This window comes from Setaria viridis, chromosome 5 (assembly GCF_005286985.2).
Source record: "Setaria viridis chromosome 5, Setaria_viridis_v4.0, whole genome shotgun sequence".
Lineage (NCBI taxonomy): Eukaryota > Viridiplantae > Streptophyta > Magnoliopsida > Poales > Poaceae > Setaria > Setaria viridis.
In genome coordinates this window covers 34,838,314-34,859,213 of record NC_048267.2, presented here as the reverse complement: position 1 = coordinate 34,859,213, position 20,900 = coordinate 34,838,314, and the positions used below count along the sequence as shown (strand labels likewise).

Below are 20,900 nucleotides of genomic sequence, written 5' to 3'. Positions count from 1 at the left end.
TGAGATGATAGCTCATAATACTATAATAGTAGAGCTCTGAACATTGAGGAACAGAGAGAAGAATGTATAATGGGGCATTTTGTAGCATGAGATAGTTTATCCTATTTACTGTGATGTTGTTCCTATGAAAAACAAAGAAAAGACGAAACTATATATCAATTTGCTCTCGGGGTAGGACTGTGTGTATCACAAAAGCACAAGAAAAATGAAAAACAGAGCAAAAAAAGGAAGTGCATCACAAAAGCACAAGAAAAAAACGCAAAAAAGAGGAAAATTGTTGCCGCCCAGGATCGAACTGGAGACCTTCAGTGTGTAAGACTGACGTGATAACCACTACACCACGGCAACTGCTTGGGGTAATGTGGTAGATTAGAATTTATAATTGTATACAAGTCGTTTGTCCACCTCTCACTGCAAACTGTTGATTGGAAAAAAAAATGATAGTCAGGGCTTTAGGATCCTTATCCTGGTAAACTATGGAGATTGGTCCTGCAGGCAGAATTGATTCCAATTTCCAAGAGACATATTTGGACGCTGGGCTTCTTGAAATGCTGCTGAAGCGCATGGGAGTTAATCAGTTTGTGAACGTGTTCTAAAACTTGCCAATGCTACGCCTGTCACAAAGGAACACAATGAACAAAATTCGGTCCCGATTAATGGTGATATTATTCAGATCTTGCATATTTGAACCTGGGATAGGCCACCATGTACAGTTTGAACAAAATACATGATTCCCTGTAAACTAGCACACGACTACAAATAGGGCGAAAAAAAATTCATACATCCGGAACAAAATTCTGGCTACAGCAGGCTTCCTGAATGTCCTATACACGGATGTGAAGAACATCTTGTTGATCAACCAGGTTCAACCGGGATTGCCTGGTCCAAATTTTTTTTTTTTTTGACAGGTCCTGGTCCAATATTCAGGGTCTGGGCTATGTGATGTGCCCACGTGTTCAGGTATGATGGACAGCAAAACTGAATATGCACCTGCAGACAGAAAACCAACGGTTCAGTCTTTGCAGCAAAGCTTCACAAGATATACATCACATATTGGCAACCAAGATAGATAGTGAAAACCAAATCGAGTTCCACATAAACTGAATAGCACAAAGTTTTGCAATGACACGGAAAATAATCGTTGATCAGTAGCATTTATTAGTGCATTTTTCAACATGCTCACGTTGTGCTCGATGCCACCCTACCTTGATGATTTTTCCTTGCTCAGAATTTATTAGAAACGGAAAGGTTTGAAAGCACCATGTCACAATTCACGCCACACCAAAAGTTATATTACTGCACAAAATACCTAAGTAATGTCTGACATAACAACCAGACAAGAACTGGCTCACCGCTCACTTATGAACTGTTCGAACTTCTGAATTTGCAAATCCCACGACGTCCTTGATCAAACGACATGCGAATTGATTCCACCATACAGGATACAGCTGGAGATTCTGACAACTCAATTTCCCGCTCCTGGTGATATGGATTTAAATAAATACATGCACACGTGGAGGTACCAACAAAATGATGAGCAAGTATGCTTACCAAATCAGCCAGTCTATCTTCAAAGCTAATCTCACTAGCAATAGTTGGCATAAATACTTTCTGATAAGCTTTCCTTAACCTGCGTACCTAGATTTATGAAGATTCCATGTCAGTATTACAAGACAGCCAAATGTACTTAGTTGCAAACTTCTAGGCCCCTAGTGTTATTAAGGATGTCCTGAAGTTTTTAAACCAGCATTAGAAATTTCGTTTATTGCAAAAGTTATATTATTCCAGATGTCTTTCTAATAAGGCACTACAGCAACTGCGAAGTGCCAACTGGCAGCTCCCTAGTGTGAACAAACATTGAATTTGATAACGTGTTAAAACATCTACTGGTACCAATGAATAGAATATAGAAGACATTTGCATATACCCTCCCTAAAACTCTGATTCAAGTACAAAAGGTAGCGTAGTACTATCATGCTGTGGACACTGCATTTTATCCATAAGGACTCAACATTTCAGTAATATAGGAAAACCTCTTCGTTCGAGAATCCGTTGCGCCTAAGACCTTCAAGATTCAGACCACGAAGCTCTGCTCTATCACCTGCAACCATCGTGTACCTTGGCACATCTTGTGTAACCTGATCCAAATTGAATGAATGAATTTTGGTAACATATGAAGAAACTTGACATTCAAACAATCAAAAGGTTAAACACTGCAAGTGTCAACTCAAGGTGGCTATTTCTGGATAGTGGGAACTACAGTTCCATCAGGCTTCAACAAGCACATAGAGGGGGAAATAAAGAAAATAAATACAATGGAAACAACTATCAAATAAATGATATTAGCAGTGAGAGCCTCCTTGGTGAGAAAACGCAGCATAATTGATAGTCCCTGAACCCCATATAATCATGTAACATCGAATGCATTATGATTCTCCTGGGTTCTGTTTTCCCATCTTCATTTTGTGATAGTGCAATACTTTTCAGAAATTGTTGATAAAACTACATGAAGTATCATTTTTCTTTACCATAAAAACAATGTTCCACTGTAAGTAATGCAGATCAAATTTCAACATACCACAGAGCCTCCACCAAGAAATGAGTATGACCCAATATGACAAAATTGATGGACAACAACAGCCCCTGCAGTGTGAGTAAAGTCCTGAAAAAAAAGAACACTTTTAAAGACACATCAACCCAGTTGATGAGAGAAAGCTACCATAGTAAAATGATTACTCACTTCAACAACTACATGGCCAGCAAATAGAGTATTATTAGCAAAGATGTTATTGTTACCAATCGTGCAATCATGAGCAATATGGCACGAACCCATTATAAGATTTTTGTCACCAATCACCTGCAAAACAGATCCCTCTGAGTCAGATGGAAGATGTAAGCTCGGCGAAAAAAACTTGTAATCGAACAAGAAATCCGAATACCGTGCAGTCACTAGATTTAGAAGAACGATGAATAGAGCAGTACTCTCTGATCTCATTATTTCTACCAATATGTAGAAAGCATTCATCTCCAGTCTAAACAAGACGAAAAGGGCATTAATAGTTTGCACAAAGAATAGCATTTCAAGTAGCCAAAAAACACAATCATTGTCTACGGTGAGAAGTTGTGCATGTGAGCGCCAGCGCCTAAATTTTTCCTTCGCTGGTCCATAAGAGCCATTGGTTTTAAAGTTCATAGTTCATACAGATACTTTATATGAATGGTAAGTAAACTCTATGTCATGTGTCAATTTTACACCTGCAACTTTATGTGACAATAATTAAAGAAAAACTAACCTTATATTTCAAATCTTGGCACTTTGAACCAACAACAGCATAGTGTCCGATGACATTGTTTTCCCCGATAATTGTCTGCCCAGGGATATCTGCACCAAGGATAGCACCACTGCCAGAAAATTATATTCCATAGTATGAATTGGGATAGATCTATGCTGTTCACATATCAAATTGTAAGATATATTACGAGTTTGCGATATAATGTACTATCCTCGAATTTTGCAAATTCAGGCATAGAGTGTTGTTAGCTATGGCTAAGCTGTTACAAAACAAAGTATTTCAGCCAAGTAACTCTATGCTGTGAGTTCAAGATCTTCGATTGTTTTTCATCAAAAAGTTGTCATGAAGGTCTTTGTTCAGTGCTCCAGAGGAGTCTGGAGGTAGTGATGCTCCAACCATGATAGATAAGCAACGACACACGAACCATTTACAATTGCCTATGGAAACATCCCCAAAATCAAAATACTGGACTTGGAGCTCCAACTCATCTACTGTTGTGACGATATTCAGACTATGGTAGCTGCAATTCATGCTAAATTGTACTTCCATTCCACAAAAAATGTTCGATACATCTTTCTTTGCTTCAGTTATATATCAAACTATGGAGTTCCAATGTAGGTCACCGCAAGCATCAACGTAGTTACAAAAGAGTGGAGATCAGGAGGAACAACATAAGAAAAGATGCTATCTCACGTTTGAACAACGCATCCCTCCCCTAGCTCAGTATCTCCCACGACATGGCTCCCAGCATGTAATTGACAAGCATCACCAATCTTAGCCGAAGGCCCAACCGTGCAAAAGGGCCCTATCGACACACCCTGCAAAGTGGTCCAAGGGACACACAAACATTGAGGCTTTCCACTGTAAAAACACAAGTCTACTATAAATACATACTTAACACGTAAGGCACTGTAGATGGAAACAGGAAGCATCATCTTAGATTGTGAGCATTTGTATCAGGCAATTTGCAGAGGAGGCTCATCCGGCAAGCAGAATTAACTAGCAAGCACGCCACCTGCATGAACCTAATAGAACAACCCAGGCAACGGCGGTTCCATCAGAAAAATTCAGAAGTGCAGCGCCGCACATGCTTCGTGCCACCACTACAACGAATCTCAGCTGCGTGCGATCAGTGCGTGGGAGCGCACGCGGGAGGAGGCTTCACCTGGCCGATGGAGGCATCGGGGTGGACGACGGCGGCGGGGTGGATGAAGCTTCCGGACGCCTCCCGCGCCGCTCCCTGGGAAGAAGCACCTGCAGGCCACGGTGGGCGTGAGAATGAGAAAGCGATCTGACGCCGAGCGGCAGATGCCGTGGAGGCTGATGCGACCAGAAGAGGTTAGTGGAAGGAGGGAGGGAGGGAGGGAGCGAGAGGGAGAAGGCGCGTACTCGCATGGAGAAGCCGCGTGGTGGTGCTCTGGAGGCGACACGGGAGTAGCCGCCGCGCGGCGCGGGCGGCGGCGGTGGCGGACATTGTGGGCAGAGAGGGCTTGCGTTTGGGGGAAGGGAAGCGGAACGCCGGGAATGACGTCAGCCGTGCTTGGGGGTTTTTCGGGAAGCTGTCGCTGATGCAGCCTGGCTGTGGCGCGTCCATCAGCATTCCAGCGGCGGGGGCGCGGGGCCGCACGGGCGCACACGGCACACCGCACAGAGAGACAGGTCTCCTGGTTAAGCCAAGGTTTGCCAGTGTATGTTTGGCGCCGGCGCTGATTTGCTTTGCTTCAGCAGTCGCACCAAAAAAAAATATCGTCCCAACATGTACGAGTTATAGATACGACGATACGAGATATTATGGCTATTCGTTTCTTTTTCATTTATAGAACTACATAAGCCTTGTTTTGTTTCATTTTTACAAGCTTTTGGTGTCACTAAATTCGTGTTCAAAAGTATTTTCTTATAACTATACTTTATATGGCGTAGATAAAGAGTATGTCAAAGCTTTGTCTCAACAAAATGGAACACATTTAGTGAGAAAGAAAGGAGAACTACAGCTCAGCAGAAAAAAAAACATAACTCATGGTTCGAGCATAACTTCAATTATTTTGAAAGTGCTCGAGAATTATAAGCACATCTCAAAGTATTATGAAAATACAATTCTTCACCGTCACACATGCTCAAGAAAATTGTTTTATTATTATGTGAGCCTTTCACTTCATCATTAACCACTTTTGTGTGAGCATACTTGCATAAGCTATACTAGTTTAGTTTCACTTGCCCGGATTTTGTTGGTCTCCCATATCTTCTCGTGTGAAAAATCAGTGGCTAACACCACTTGCATACTCATATATGTTTATACTTCACATGTGAGAAATGAGTGGAGTCTCCTAGCGCATTACTTCCCATGCTTCTCTATTTCCCCCTCCTCACCAACTCTTGGAGAATATCAATACTATCGAATCACTTTAAGATCTTTGCAAAAGTATTAGCGACATGATACAATACCTAAGTAATTTCTTTGGAGATTGATTTGGGGAACAACACTTGCTCGTACCCCTACCTCCAAAAAGTTTTACATCCCTTGATGTATGTAGTAGATATTAGATCCAATTTACTAGTTAAGTTTGAAACTAGCCTCTCTCCCTCTTGTGTTATTCACCATCTATTGTGTGTTAGTCCTCCCTCAATTGAGAGGATCATGCTCTGTCGCTGTTGGAGTGTTGGGATAAGTTTAGAGATGCGTGTACATTTTTTGATTAAATTGGTAGAAAATGAGCTAAATATACTTCATTTGTTTAAGGGTCCGTGACCACACGAGAGAACATATATGGGGCTAGGGAGCAAGAAAGTTGTTGTATGGCAAATCAAGATATATCGTTGTTAATGTTTGAAAGAAATGTATCATAATGAAATACTACGTGGTGGAAGGGAAATGGAAAATGACATATCACCATTGCGTTATTAGCCTCCTCGAAGAGATGAGGAGTGCTAGTGACATCAAAATGATAAATATAGGGAATGTTTATAGCAAGTACATCATCTTGATACAGATATAATTAAACGTGACTTTATTAGAATTAAAATGGATTCAATCGTCGTTCTTGAATTGTATAGAAATGGATTAAACCCTCAACCATTGGGCAGTCGATTTGGTTTCACTCCACCTGTCCACCAAACCTCACACTTTCAGCTTTAAAACCCCCACACACTTTTAACCAAACCAGTCCCGACATGACACGCATTTTTCGATCAAAACATATCACAGCCGTCCGGCTCGTAGCGCACGGCTCCAGATGGCCAGATTCCCGAACCCACGAGCGCCTCACTACCCCCGAGGACCACAGACCACCGAAATTCCATGCCTACCCCTCCGTTCGCGTCGGCGCTGCCCAGCGGGCCAAACGCACCAAACCGCTACCAAAGGGTAATTACCACTCAACCCCAAGGCTATTACCGTAATTCGCGAGCTACTGAGCAGAAATGGTAAAAAAAAAACCAGCAGCCCGACACGGAGGCGAAAGGATATGAGCTCGCGTAGGAGTGCGGCTAGGGTTTCTCCTTGTCACACTCTCCCCACCCGTCTCCTGTCTCCAACCCCTCGCCGCGCCGCCGCCGCCGCCCAAAACCCTACCCTCTTCCCCCCGCCCCCCCCCTCCCCAGCTCCCCCTCTTATTCTAATGGCGGCCCAACCCGTCCGGCGAAGCTGCTAGTGCTTGTACCCAGTCTCTTCATCTGGTACCTCGCGACCCCACTGCTGCCTCCTCTCCCGGCGCCGCCGCCGCCGCTGACATGGCCACCCTCAACCCGTTCGACCTCCTCGGCGCCGACGACGGCGATGATCCCTCGCAGCTGATTGCCGCCGCGGCGGCAGCGGCGCAGAAGGCCGAGGCGCAGAAGGCCGCCACGGCGCCTGCTGGGAAGGCGGCCCAGCCTGCGGCTGCTGCCAAGTTCCCGACCAAGCCCGCTCCCCCCTCGCAAGCTGGTGAGTTGTGATTGCTAGGATGCTAGATCTGGTATTCTGGGCATTTAGGATTCTTGCGTCTTCCAGTACGCTTCGATTGGTACGAGCTTTTTAAAGATGTTTAGAGCATGTTTAGCGATAATTTCTGAATTAGTTGTCCATCCTCGACCTCGAGGATGCATCATTCCAGTTGCAAGCTTTGATGATGCGACTTGTAAAGGTGTTAGCTTTCCACTGCTGGAAAGTGGAATTTATACCTTTCTTCAGGCCTGATGTTATGTTGGGGCTTTTAAATAGATTATATTACCTCCATTTCCTGAAAGCACGAATGCTCAGTTTAACTCTTGAACTGTACTTGTTTCAGTGAGAGATGCACGTGGTGGCGGTGCACCAGCTCGTGGTGGCTTTGGCCGCGGTGAACGTGGCCGTGGCAGAGGTGGACGGGGATATGGCCAGAATCGTGACTTCGGTGGTGACAATGCCAATGGCTTCCAGGGAGGTTATGGTGGTGGAGGCTTTGGGGATGGTGCTGTAACTGGTGGAGCTGAAGGGGAAAGGGAGAGAGGCCCTCGCCCCCCTTACCGTGGAGGAGGCAGACGTGGTGGCTACAGGAATGGTGACTTTGGTGATGACTCTGAGAGGCCACCACGGAGGAACTATGAACGCCACAGTGGGACTGGCCGTGGGTATGAGATGAAGCGTGATGGCGCAGGGCGTGGGAACTGGGGTACCGCCACTGATGAAGTTCTTGCCCAGTAAGGAAACTTATACTGTGTTGATTTTGTCTCTCTGCCTTTGTGTAGCATTCTTGTGATGTATTCCTTTGGGAGGTAAAATTTTTATTAATGTAATCCTGTGTGTCTAGGGAAACTGAGGAAGCTCTGAAGGTGGAGGAGGGTGCTCCTATTGCTGAGAAACAGGGCGAGCAGAATGACGCCCCAGCAGCTGATGAGAACAAAGATAACAAGGATGCTGCTGCTGATGAGGAAGAAAAGGAAGAGGACAAGGTAACAACATATTTATTCTATCCATTTTAATTCTATTTGATGTTGAATTGGTAGTTCCTGCACAATTATGATGTGTAATGCAATAATGGTGTTTAAAATTGCATCCATTTGCCATTGCAAACTGTAAGAGAGTTTTATTGTGATGTTTGTCTAATACCCTTTGATTTCTGAGTCCAGGACATTCATATCACTGAGTGTAATTGTTAGGGGGTGTTTGGTTCCACCTTGCTAAACTTTAGTTGCTAAAGTTTAGCAACTTTTAGCTGCTAAACTGCCAAACACCCTTGCTAAAACTTGCTAAAGTTGAGTTGATAAAGTTTAGCACTTTAGCAAGTTTTTGGTTGCTAAAACTTGCTAAAAGGTGGGCTGGACAACCTATTACCCCTCATTTATTGCTTGTCTCCCCCCTCCTGCGCAGATAGGTCTTTTTACAGCTCATTAAATGCCTTTTAGCAAGAGTATCCAAACAGCTTTTGCTAAAGTTTAGCAACTAAAGTTTAGCAAATTTTAGCTGCTAAACTTTAGCAAGAGTAACCAAACAGGGCCTTAATTTTGTTAACTTTGTTGACCAGTTTTACTTCCAAATACAATGACAAAGTAACTTGGTCTTTGTCGCATTAAATCTTCGAGAAGCCAATTTTCTATGGGTGCCTAATTTCTTTGTCCTGTTATTAATCACATTGTCATATCCTGAGGCATCCTGTCACAGAAACAGCTTCTACATGCCAGCTTAACATATATTTTTTTTCCCATACAAGCTAATGCCCCATTCTTCTCTCTTTTTTTGGTATAATAGTATTGGTGCTGATCTGTCTATCTTTTAATATTCAATCACACAGGAGATGACTCTGGAGGAGTTTGAGAAAATAAGGGAGGAGAAGAGGAAAGCACTACTTGCACTGAAGGCTGAAGAGAGGAGGGTTGAAGTTGATAAGGATCTGCAGTCTCTGCAGCCACTTTCAAACAAGAAAGAAAATGATGAAGTTTTCATTAAGCTGGTTAGTTTCCTCTAATATGATACCTTGATACCTAAATTCTACTGAGCTTTGCTTATGTGCTCATGAATATAATTTTTTGTATTCTTAGGGTTCTGACAAGGATAAGAAGAAGGAAAGTGCTGAGCGTGATGAGCGTGCCAAGAAGGTATGCATATCCTATCTAGGCAGTTGGAGATGAAAATAGTTGATGACATGGTTTTACTATAGTTGTACATGTTTGGTTTCTTTGCTGCCATTTTACAATGGAATGATGTGTTAATTCTGTGTTAGATAGATTTTGTTTCAGAATTCTTTAGGTTATCTTGCCCTCTTTTCTTATTGAACGAATTGGGTGGATTTAGAACAATCCTCTTGGGAATTGTTTATGGTCATATGGAATAGAATCTGAAATAACCCTAGAGCTGTAAGCTTGTGATTTGAGAAGAATCAGTATTCTGAACCCTTGATACACTAAATCTGACTAAGGGGGAGATAGAATGGGACAGTCTTGGTACAATGACCCTTATGATTCTGTCTGGCACATGGCGTTTTTACGATTATGTTATGTTTTGTTTTGTGATTAGTGCTTAGTTATGGGAGAAATTGGGTGCTAATGCTGTAATTTCTAAAATTTTTGGTGCAGTCCGTGAGCATCAATGAGTTCCTGAAACCTGCTGAAGGAGAAAGGTACTATGGGGGTCGTGGTCGTGGAAGGGGCCGCGGGGAGCGTGGCGGTAGAGGTGGGTACTTCGGGGGTTACCATCGTGGGCCAGCTGCTGCCCCGGCCATTGAAGATCAAGCTCAGTTCCCAAGCCTTGGTGGGAAGTGAAGGGCACTTAGTGTCATCTCGAGCATTGCATTGTCTACTGGTGTCATCTTTAAATTTTGGCCGACGTTACATTATTGTGCCACGGTTTAACCAGAACAAATAATGGTGTTTCATGTGGCCTTCTTTTCACCGTGTGTTATTTGATGTTGTATACCGGAGTTGTTTGTCAGAATTGGCCTCTAATTTTGTAGGCTAGCTTTACCATTTTGTTGAAGATCGGCAATCCTTGAATGTTTCGTTGCCTCTTGCTTTTCCTTGTTCCATCTTTGTGATTGCTATCTGAATTGTGATTTTTGCTGAGTGAAGACCTTAGGACTTTAGGTTCAGCAGCTAGGTCCCCTGTTCAGCTGCTGGTGAATCTAGATGCTGTTTGAGCTGAAGCACCATCAAGATTTCAGATGGTGGCCACTGGCCATTGCCTGTGAATCTGGTGGCTATGCTGTGTGGACGGGCCTAAGGCTCATCCTGTAACTCTGTAAGCAGATAGCCTGATCGAAACCGTACATGATTTCAGCTTAGCATCTGGACACTACTAGCATTTTATATACAGTAATACGCTTATGTATGCGAATAATCTGATCAAAGCCATACATTACAGGGTTACAGCTAAACTCTGTTAGTGTGTGTATTTGAAGAGTGATATTGCCAGAAAAAGGTAACATCACACCATGGCATGCCGTGGGCGCTTCTTGTTGACCGTAGAGCATCCGGCCGTCTGCGACGCGCAGCTTGCAAAGTAGGTGTAGTAGGGGGGAACGACTGATCTCCATGCCACAACACTGAAATTTCCCTGACGCGTAGAGCGTCCTGATAGAATATCTTGTACGGTTACCTCAGGGACATCGTCCTGGGGAGATGGCTTCTGATACGGGTTGCAGATTACCGTGACTACGTCGCGAGTCCTGGGCATCCTCCAAGTGTACACATACCGCCCTTGCTGCAAGAGCCTGTTAGGATGCTTGCCAAACATGAGCAGGTGCTTCCTTGCGCAGCCTCTCAAGCACTGAAGCATCCTGAGCCAGAACTCGGCGTTCAGATTGGCTCTCATCAAGCTTGCCACTATGTTTCCTGCCAAGAACGCACCGTTCAGCAGCTCCGCGATCTCCATGGCCAGGGATGCGAGCTTTGGTTGGTCATCGGGGTTCGCGCTTCCGAATGCGAGCGCCTTGAAGAAGTACCAGTAAGCTTCTTGCGGCAGACCCTTCAGTCTGAGAGCCTCGGTTGTTCCAAGAGCAACTACCTCCTCTGATCTGCTTGTGATTACAATCTTGCTCCCATGCCCCATGCTGCTTGCTGCCGAGTAGTACAGCCTCCTCCATGCCGCCTCGTCGATGTCCCCAGCTAGCTCGATGACGGCAAGTGACCTCCCATGTGAAGGAGCAGTGACATCTTGGTGCTTGATCACAGCACTGCCTCTGAAAGCACCCAGGTCTTCTCCGGTGAAGAGAACAATGGATGAGAAGTAGCTGCGCACCCTGCCATCAAGGCAGACATGCTCAACAAGCGTGCTCTTACCGATCCTCGCCGCGCCGACGATCGGAAGCACGCCGGGGTTTTCATTGCCAGCGGGGGATTCTGGCCGGAGCAGGAAGTTGATGACCGTCTCCATCTCCATCTGCCGGCCGAACATTACGTTGCCAAGAATCAAGTACGTGCCGTACGGCTGCCGGCATATGCGAGGGTATCCCCGCGAGAACACGGCGAATTCCAGCATGTCGCCCACCAACGTCTCGAGGCCGTCGAGCATCTTCTCCAGATTCTTCAGGCTCTCGGTGTTCTGCCGGTTTCCATTGCTGCTGCTGCTGCCGGGAAAGGAGGGGAGCCGCTTGGCTGAACTGAATCTAGGCAGGGCAACAGGGAGGCCACCACTCACCTCGTCATGGCCTCTGTAATTGACGGTGTCGAGCATGTAGTGACCCCCGTACATGCCTTGCCTGAGCATCTCAAGCTGCCGGATCATCGCCTGATTGGTGATGTGCCGCCCCTCGGCCTCCTCCACCATTGAGTCGACCCGGAGCAGCACGCGCTGCAGCCGCTGGATCTTGTGCTCTGCCTCTTCTGACCTCTTGTACCTCTGGATCACCATGGATAGGGCTCTGCTCAGGAGGTTGCTCATGATCGCAGAAAGAATGGCCTCCATTGCAAGGATTCTCTCAAGGAAAAGGTTTGTGGTGAAATGGAGATCGCGGCAAGGAGAAGGTTCATGGCGCAATGGAGAGAAGTTTCTCCATTGCAAGCATCCTCTCATGTCTCATGTCAGCAGTCCAAGGTTGGTGCACGCTGTTGACTTGACTTCGAAATGGAGGACAGAAAATTTGTGGACATTACAGTATGAATGGACCAAAAAAGAAAATGACTCTCCACGAGGCTCATACTAGGTCATGGTCATGGGTGATGAACTGATGGTAACATCACTGAATTTAGTGTATGGTTCCATCTGGCAGTCCATTTTACGCGTTAGAGAGGGGTTGCTGATCCGCAGATTTGACTCGGCTCCGGAGAACATGCGTAGAAGACAGGGTAAAGAAAAATGCACTTCTTTTGTCCAATAAAGAAAGCTTTAAGATCGTTGCATTAACATGATACAGAGACTTTGAAACACTCCTGGCCTTGGTATTACCATGACACATAACTTCAAATAAAAAAAGATAAATAAAGGATCAAAGCGGGTATAAAGACATTATGACGATTCAGAGGTAAAATGTTAGTAAGACAATGATATGACACACGGGTCACTGATTCCGTTTACCAGTTAGATTTTAGTAGGTAACAATTACTCTATACACATTTTCATCCACATTTCATCCACGTTCATACTTTTCACTTTGCATCACACCTCCTTCATATGTGTTTGACATATGTTTAATTAAACATATAGTTTGAGCATTGTGTTTAGTAGAAAGGGCTTTGCTACGGTACTCCAAAATGACTGTGGACCGTCCGTTTAGCCGGATATGGCCGGCTAATTACCTAGGAGGTAATAAATTAAATATTATTTATATATTTTTAATTTTGAAAATAGGAAAAATATTTCTTCCTGTTAGATCTAACTTCCATGCATAACCCTATTAGATCAAACAATATGTAACACGTGACAATCCATTAGCTGTGACAATGTGCTACAGATGTAACATGTTTTTCCTCGCGTGACATGTCTGTTTAAGCGTGACGATTTATCCTCTAACGTGACATGGATGAGTAGTTAAAGAAAATCTTAACATGATATGGTTATGTTGTAATATGTTTTGTTTTTCATAACGTGATATAGATGAATTGTGACGTATATTTTTCCAGCATGTATCATACACTTGATAGGTTCAATTTTTATAGATAGGTGATAATTACATAAATGTTAGCCTATACTTGGTCACCGTGCTATTTGAAGAGATCACCGTGCTAGTTTACATACAGCTGAGTATTACACATGGGTATAGGACTATCAAACCACCACCTGCCGAGGGCGCTTCTTTCTGGCCGTGGAGCATCCGGCCGTTTGTGACACACAATTGAACACGTAGGTGTAGTAAGGAGGTACGCTGGACCTCCATCCAACTGCTCTGAACTTCCCCTTATGTGTGGCACGCCCTGCTATGATGTCATGTGCTGTGAGCTTCGGGACACCATTCTGGGTAGTACGCTTCTGATAAATTTTGTGGATCACAACGACATTTCGGCTCCTGGCCATACTCCAAGCATACAATGGATATCCATTCTCCAAAAGATCTGTCGGGTCCATACCGAATGTGAGAAGGTGCTTGCTTAAGAAATCTCTCACGCAATGAAGCACCCTGCGCCAGAACTGAACGTTCAGGTTGGCCCTTATCAAACTTCCCACTATGTTTGCTCCCAAGAACGAACCGTTCATCAGCGTTGCAATCTCCATGCCTAGCGAAGCGAGCTTCGGGTGATCGTCAGGGTTTGCGCTCCCGAACGCGAGCACCTTGAAGAAGTACCAGTAAGCTTCTTGAGGTAGAAGCTTCAGTCTGAGAGCTTGCGTTGTGCCAAGAGCTGCTATCTTCTCTGACCGGCTTGTGATTATGATCTTGTCCCCGTTCCCCATGCTTCTTGCAGCAGAGCAGTACAAATTCCTCCATGTCTCCTCTTCCATGGCCCCGGTTAGCTCAATGACAACAAGTGATCTCCCACACGAGGAGGAGGCAGTAAGATCCTGATGCTTGATCACACCACTTCGTCCCAGAGCAGCCATGTTGTCAGCACCAAGATCGTCTCCGGTGAAGAAGACGATGGAGGAGAAATAACCACGCACCCTTTCGTCGAGGCAGACGTGCTCAACGAGGGTGCTCTTGCCGACCCTCGCCGCGCCGACGATTCGAAGCACCCCTGGATTTCCGTCGCCCGTAGCTTCTGGCCGGAGCAGGAAATTGATGACCGTCTCCTTCTCCATCTGCCTTCCGAACATGACCCTGTCGAGGACCAGGTATTCGCTGTACGGCTGCCGGCAGATGCGAGGGTATCCCTCCAAGAACACGGCGAACTCCACCATGTCGCCCATCAGCGTCTCGAGGCCGTCGAGCATCTTCTCCAGGTTCTTCAGGTTTTCAGCGTCAATCACGGTGCTCTGCTCCTTGCTGCTGCTTCCGGGGAAGGAGAGGAAACGCTTGGCTGAACTAAATCGAGACAAGACAACATCGCCGTCGCCACTCACCTCGTCGTCGTCTCCATGTCCATGGACTCTGTACCTGAAGGTATCTAGCATGCAGTGGCCGCCGTACATGCCTTGCCTGAGCATGTCAAGCTGCCGGAGCATCGCCTGGTTGGTGATGTGCCGCTCCTCGGCCTCCTCCACCATGGCATCAACCCGGAGCAGCACGCGCTGCAGCCGCTGGAGCTTGTGCTCTGTCTCTTCTGCCTTGGATCGCCTATACCTCTGTATCAGCATGGATAGTGCTCTGCTCAGGAGATCGCTTATGATCGCGGAGAGAAGGGGCTCCATTGCTAGACACCACGAGAGAAGATTTGGTGGTGGGTACAATGGAGAATAGAACAGAGAACGGGGCAATGAGCGGTTAACTTCATATGCACAAGTCTTTGCTTCTGCTCATGTCTGCCTGCAACGTTGAAAAGAAAAGCAGCGAAATGCAAATGTAACTGGCTGCTGCTGGAGCTTGTGCTGCTGACTCTTCTGCCTAAAACCGTCTGCACCTCTGGATCACGATGGAGACTTTGGAGAGGGCTCTGCCGAGGAGATCAGATGCGACTGCAGAAAGAAGCAACTCCACAGGTTGAAGGTGGAAAGTGGACAGGAGAGGAGAACGGGACAAGGAGTGGTCAACTTCAGGTGCACAAGTCTTTGCTTCTGCGCGTAGTTGATTCGTAGGTCAGTCAAGCGTTTCTGAAATTCCAATCCAAGTGGACTTCATACAACAATTTCTGTTCTTGTTGTCAGACACGTGGTTGTAAAAAGGGTAGATTATTATGATTTAAGGGTCTTTTGATTTGAATTTTCTAGCAAGCTACAGCCACGCCTCAGTACTCAGTAGTTAGTTCCTCTGTTTGGAATTACCCCACAAAAATAAGAGTCTCCTACTTAATGGATTACGGATTACCCCAAGTTGCAATAATTAATCTGCTACAGACGAGCACGCATGATCACAAGGCAAAACACCTCCATGGTGTGCTAATGCTACTTAATGGATAAAACATTGTACAGTGCCAAGTAATACAAATATGAACATAATATTCACATCAAATTGAGTCTTCTACTGCCTACTGCTGCCGGATTTGCTTATTTCGGGCCGGTATGCGTAGTGCAGACGACGATGTTCGCTCCTCGGAGCTCAACATGTAGCTATAGTAGGGTGGTATGTGAGATCTCCATGCCAGGACTTCAAACTTCCCTCGAGGCCTTGCTCTTCCAATTTGAACATCGTTCGCGGTTATCTTAGGCAGACCATGTTTCCGGGGTGAACACACTTGGTAACAACTGTAGACTATGAGGATAGACTGAGTCTTGGGTACTAATCTCCAAAAGTATACTGGCCGATCTTTCGCTAGGAGGTCGGATTGATGCTCACCAAACAGAAGCAGGTGCATGCTTGTGTTATCTCTGTAGCCTTTGAGAACTTTTCGCCAAAACTGAGAACAAGGATTGGCTCTCAGTAAGCCACCAATCAAATTTGCCGCTATGAATGATCTGTTCAACAGGCCCGCGATCTCCATGCATACGGATGCTAACTCCGGCTGATCTCCGGCATCCGTGCTCCCAAACGCGATCGTCTTGAAGAAGTACCAGTAGGCTTCTCGAGGCAATGGTTTCAGCTCCAGAGCTCGTGTTGTCCCAAAACTTGCAATCTTCTCTGACCGGCTTGTAACAAGTATTTTCCTGACAGGTGCGGTGCGTTCTCGCCTCAGTGCGGAGAGAATTCTTCCCAGCGTGCTCTCATCCACGTCGTCGCCATCAAGCTCAATAACAACCAGTGATTTTCCGGCCGACGAATTGAGATGCCGATGCTTGATTATGCCGTTGTCTCCCAGTTGATGAGGCGATGATAGGTTTCCATCCTCGATGTCGCCTTCGCCGAGGAATACGATCAAGGAGAAGTGCTTGCGCACCCTCTCGTCCAAGCAGACGTGCTCGACGAGGGTGCTCTTGCCAACTCTTGCTCGACCGATCACCGGAAGAACGCCCAGATCTTCTGTGCCCACAGGCGGCTCTGTTTCCAGCAAGAAGCTCATGATCCTCTCCTGCTCTGCCTCGCGCCCGAACATGCGGTTCTCCAACCACAGGTGCCCGCTGTAAGGCTCGCGGCGCGTGGGAGGGTAGCAGCTCAAGAACACGACGAGCTCCTTCATGTCGTTGGCCATGCGCTCTAGGCTGGTGAGGACCTCTCGCAGCTCCGCCTCCGCATCCCCCTCGCGTCTGGTGTCGTCAGATGCCACGTTCGCCGTCGTCGTCCTGGCGGAGACAGTACACAGGCGCTTCGCCGGATTGAACTGGGACAAGGCGAACGACGACGATGAGTGACTGACCTCGCGATCTTGTTGGGTCTTGCCTTGCATAGCGCCTTGGCTCTTGAAGGCGCTGAGGAGGTAGTAGCCCCTGTACACGCCTTCCCTCATCAGCTGAAGCTGCCGGAGCATCGCCTGGTTGGTGACCCGCCGCCGGTCGGCCTCCTCGACGACGGCCTGGACTCGTAGAAGCACGCGGCGCAGACGGAGCGGGGAGTCCTCTATGCCGCCCTTGCGCCGCCGGTGGCAGCACCTGTCCACGGCGAAGGATATGGATCGGCTGATGAGGTCACCGAGGACCGCAGAAACGAGGGCCTCCATTGCGAACGCTGGTGAGTGAAACACGCTTGCTGAAACAGCTAGAACGCTGGAGTGGCTTTGAATTTTCAGCGCTCCTTTCAGGTTACCAATGACTTTGAACTTGACGACGGAGGGGCTGCACAGTGATATGTCCTGTTGTCTTTTCTCTGCTTGCTTCGAGAACTTGCAAAAGTTGAAGCATGGACTCGGTGACTTTGAAATTGAAGGCTTGTCTGTATTTTCGTTAGGCAACATCCAAAATGCAACTGGGATTCCAAGCACCAAGTCACATGAACACGTGTCTTGAACTCGGACGTTTGGAAAGTACTTCCTCCGTCTCAAATTATGGATCGTCATGGCTTTTTTAGATTTTAGATGCATAGTTTTTATTATACACCTAAATATAATATATGTGCATACAAATATCTATGAATCTAGAAAACTAAAACGACCTACAATTTGAAACGGAGGGAGTAGCGACTAGCAAGATAATGATGATACAGCCGGAGCCAGTTCAAACGTTCGGTTCAGGAAGAAAAAAGCTCTAGCTGTTGGGGTAAGAAATTCCTTACCCAAACAGTGTGCGGCGCGAGCTCTGTGTGGAGAAGTCAAGCTTGAAGTGGAGGAGCCGTGAGAGTGGGAACTGGGAAGACATGAAAGCGAGATTGTTTGAATGATTGGGGGTCTACCCTTTTATTCATGGTTCATGGGAGGTAGTACATATTTGCCCCTTGATATATTTTTCAGATGTCCCATGGACGATTTACTGAAGGCCACGGTATAAGTATAATTCTATTCATACTTCTATTGTGGATTGTATTTCCATGGTAAGTACTGTAGCAACTTGTTCGCCTTCTAAGAGGCGGGCATACCCAGCGGAAGGAGCGGGCACGGGAGTGAGTGATGTGGTGAGACGGCAGTATGCTGATGGACACTAATGGTGGTGGATCGCTAGCGGATGCTGTTGGTGGCGAGGGAGTGAAAAGATGGACTCATTGCAGATGGTGGGACATCTGTCAGGTACAGGTGCAAGCGGCAGGAATAGGAGCTTCTCAGTTTTCACGGCCATGAACACCATGGAGAAACATATTGGAAGAAGAAGAGAGGAAGAATGATGGATCCAGTAAAGAACGTCCACTTGGAGGATAGCATCTCCAGCTCCTCTGTTTAAGATATATAAGAAAGATTGCTAGCTAGGCTTGTACTGCAACTGCCTCCAGTATATAAAGAGTTCCTGGATTCTAGAATAAAGCTAATCTCTACTTGCAGATACTAGAGTAAATTAGACTACTAGAACAATTCATACCAGATGCAAGCCAATAATGAACAAAATGATGAATAATGGCAGGACTGAGTGCTGAAGCTTTAGGGGGCCTGTTGGCACTCGGTTTATGAGAAGTTCAAAGCGTGGAAGATACATATTAGACAGATTCTGCTGGAAGAAATTAAGGCCGTATTTGGTAACCATGATTTTTTTTCCCAAAACAAGCCTTCAATGCACTTTGTTGGTATTTTTGGAGGTCGAATCATGCATTTGTGCACTGCACTTCAGCGGTCACTTGAATATACTGATCTTCCCCCTATGATCCTTGTTACCTAGATTGCAAACTGTTGTGTACAGAGGGCAAAATGCATGTTTACGCATAGACCCTGAACTATCAAAGGAATAACAGACATCCATGCTATTTGATAGAAAATACAGAAAACAGCTCGCTGTAAGAAAAAGATATATTTGATCACTCTTGGGATATATATTTGCATATCGCCTTTCACACCATTTCATCGCAACGACGCAAGATGCCAATGGATGGAACAACAAGGATGAGTTTTTATCTGGACATGAACAGAATCACACCATGGAGCGAGACCGCTTCTTCTTGCCCATCATGTGTGGGGGTGCCTCCATCTCACAGATCATTGTGCAGCTGTGGTACGGGGGTATGCGTGATTTCCACACCAGCACTTCCAGTCTCCCATAGGATTCTGCGCTTCTAGTTTGGACTTCGTGCAACTTTGTCTTTGGAACTTCGCTCTGAAGACAATTTTTTTGACAATAAAGAACTTTGAGCCTCATGGAAATGTTGGGCAGACTCCAAACATATGCAGCCTGGTTTTTCCGAAGAAGAGTCTGTGGGCGTTCACCAAAGTGGATGATACTCCTTTCTACATGGGTTCTCTCCAATTCAAGGATTCTGCGCCAAAACCGGCTGTCCATGTTACCTCTCAGAAATCCACCATAAAGGTTTGCGCTCAAGAAAGACCTATCTAGCTCTTCTGCGATTTCCATAGCTATTGATGCTAGCTCCGGATGGTCATCAGGGTTTGTGCTTCCAAAAGCTATCACCTTGAAGAAATACCAGTAGGCTTCCTGAGACAAAAAATCCAATCTAATAGCTCCCGTAGTTCCAAGTTTTAAGATATTGTCTGATCTACTTGTGACAATAACTTTACTTCCTGGTGGCATGTGGCTCGCTGAAGAGTATAACTTTCTGCATTCCCTCTCATCTATAACTAACCCATCAGCAAGCTCCATGACAACAAGTGACCTTCCATGTGAACCATGGGTTTGCTTCTTCACTATACCACTCATGCCTTTTGGAGCAGCAGTAGGATCTCCACTGCATAGAATGATCGAAGAGAAGTGGTTGCGCACCCTCTCATCATAACAGACATGCTCAACGAGAGTGCTTTTCCCAACTCTTGGTGGGCCAATAATAGGAAGCACTTGCAAACCCTGAGCTCCTGGAGGCTCTGGCTTTAACAAGAAGCCCATGATCTTGTCCATCTCTGCTTGGCGGCCAAACATGCACTTCTCCATGAACAAGTACTCGCTGTAAGGCTCACGGCTGATGTGAGGATAGGATTTCAAGAATATGATGAACTCTGACATATCATCCATGATGCTATGCAGGCTTCGTAGCATCTCCTGCAGCTCCTCCAACCCATCGCCTTGAAATTCCACTCCCATCCTCCTGGTAGAGGAGCACAAGCGCTTGGCTGGACTATGTATTGACAAGGCGAAGGGGTGGCCACTAACCTGATCATTGTTCCTCTTTTGATGCAGCATCCGGTATGTGAAATTATCAAGAAGATAGCAGCCTTTGTACATGGCTTCTCTTAGCATCTGGAGCTGCCGGAGCATCGCTTGGTTCGTGATGTGCCTGCCCTCGGCTTCCTCCACGGTGGCCTGGATTTGCAGCAGCACCCCGCGCAGCCGTGGTAGGTACTCCTCCACACCCTTCTGACGGTAGCAGGTGTTGACAACGAAGGAGACCGATCGACTGACGAGATCGCCGAGAACAGCGGAAACGAATTTTTCCATTGTGAACCTTTAGGAGGGGAAGATCGAAGAACGGTGATTTGGTTTGAGTTCTTGTCTAGCCCGTCCGTCGCTGGTTTCTAAGCTGAGATTGGCAGACAAGTTGAAGTGCTGCAAGATCAGGGACTCTAAGTTCCCTTTGTTGTTCACTTGTTGCATTTGGTATGCATGGCAGATATCTAGAAGCAACTGTTTCCACGATGGCACTGTCATCTATGAATTTCCAAGCATGTTTCTTTCAGTTGTTGCCGTGTGAATTAATTAGACGATTAGTCAATGAGAAGGCATGTGCTATGCAGTTTCTACTT

General features: G+C 46.0%; 6 protein-coding genes and 1 non-coding gene across 8 annotated transcripts; 1 reads left to right on the top strand and 6 right to left on the bottom strand.

The window, feature by feature from the left end:
• Positions 1–275: 275 nt before the first annotated feature.
• On the bottom strand, positions 276–348 carry TRNAV-UAC (transfer RNA valine (anticodon UAC)). The gene has a single exon. It is a non-coding gene; the product is annotated as a tRNA-Val (tRNA).
• Positions 349–633: 285 nt separating this feature from the next.
• On the bottom strand, positions 634–4,847 carry LOC117854474 (probable acyl-[acyl-carrier-protein]--UDP-N-acetylglucosamine O-acyltransferase, mitochondrial). Of its 2 annotated transcripts, XM_034736678.2 has the most exons (11): positions 4,683–4,847; positions 4,459–4,547; positions 3,987–4,111; positions 3,294–3,402; positions 2,940–3,032; positions 2,741–2,857; positions 2,579–2,662; positions 2,034–2,138; positions 1,552–1,638; positions 1,353–1,479; positions 634–990 (listed from the first exon to the last, which is right to left on the bottom strand). In XM_034736678.2, exons 1-10 carry the CDS (start codon positions 4,765–4,767, stop codon positions 1,360–1,362), a joined length of 1,014 nt encoding a protein of 337 aa, XP_034592569.1. In that variant the 5' UTR covers positions 4,768–4,847; the 3' UTR covers positions 634–990; positions 1,353–1,359. The 2 variants fall into 2 exon arrangements, with proteins under 2 accessions (XP_034592569.1, XP_034592568.1); XM_034736677.2 differs by lacking the exon at positions 4,683–4,847 and having other exon boundaries at positions 3,987–4,318; positions 4,459–4,537.
• Positions 4,848–6,874: 2,027 nt separating this feature from the next.
• LOC117857678 (RGG repeats nuclear RNA binding protein C) lies at positions 6,875–10,240 on the top strand. The gene is made up of 6 exons (XM_034740478.2): positions 6,875–7,212; positions 7,556–7,946; positions 8,057–8,198; positions 9,038–9,196; positions 9,285–9,341; positions 9,819–10,240. The coding sequence occupies exons 1-6, from the start codon at positions 7,020–7,022 to the stop codon at positions 10,002–10,004; spliced, it is 1,128 nt and encodes a 375-aa protein (XP_034596369.1). The 5' UTR covers positions 6,875–7,019; the 3' UTR covers positions 10,005–10,240.
• A 425-nt stretch (positions 10,241–10,665) lies between these two features.
• Positions 10,666–12,144, bottom strand: LOC117857677 (putative disease resistance RPP13-like protein 1). The gene has a single exon (XM_034740477.2). The coding sequence runs from the start codon at positions 12,142–12,144 to the stop codon at positions 10,666–10,668; it is 1,479 nt and encodes a 492-aa protein (XP_034596368.2).
• A 1,163-nt stretch (positions 12,145–13,307) lies between these two features.
• LOC117855068 (disease resistance protein RGA2) lies at positions 13,308–15,428 on the bottom strand. The gene has a single exon (XM_034737343.2). It carries the CDS (start codon positions 14,956–14,958, stop codon positions 13,444–13,446), a length of 1,515 nt encoding a protein of 504 aa, XP_034593234.1. The 5' UTR covers positions 14,959–15,428; the 3' UTR covers positions 13,308–13,443.
• A 210-nt stretch (positions 15,429–15,638) lies between these two features.
• On the bottom strand, positions 15,639–17,704 carry LOC117856486 (uncharacterized). The gene has a single exon (XM_034738840.2). It carries the CDS (start codon positions 17,652–17,654, stop codon positions 15,732–15,734), a length of 1,923 nt encoding a protein of 640 aa, XP_034594731.2. The 5' UTR covers positions 17,655–17,704; the 3' UTR covers positions 15,639–15,731.
• A 1,138-nt stretch (positions 17,705–18,842) lies between these two features.
• On the bottom strand, positions 18,843–20,806 carry LOC140222733 (disease resistance protein RGA2-like). The gene has a single exon (XM_072293680.1). The coding sequence runs from the start codon at positions 20,593–20,595 to the stop codon at positions 19,123–19,125; it is 1,473 nt and encodes a 490-aa protein (XP_072149781.1). The 5' UTR covers positions 20,596–20,806; the 3' UTR covers positions 18,843–19,122.
• Positions 20,807–20,900: the final 94 nt, after the last annotated feature.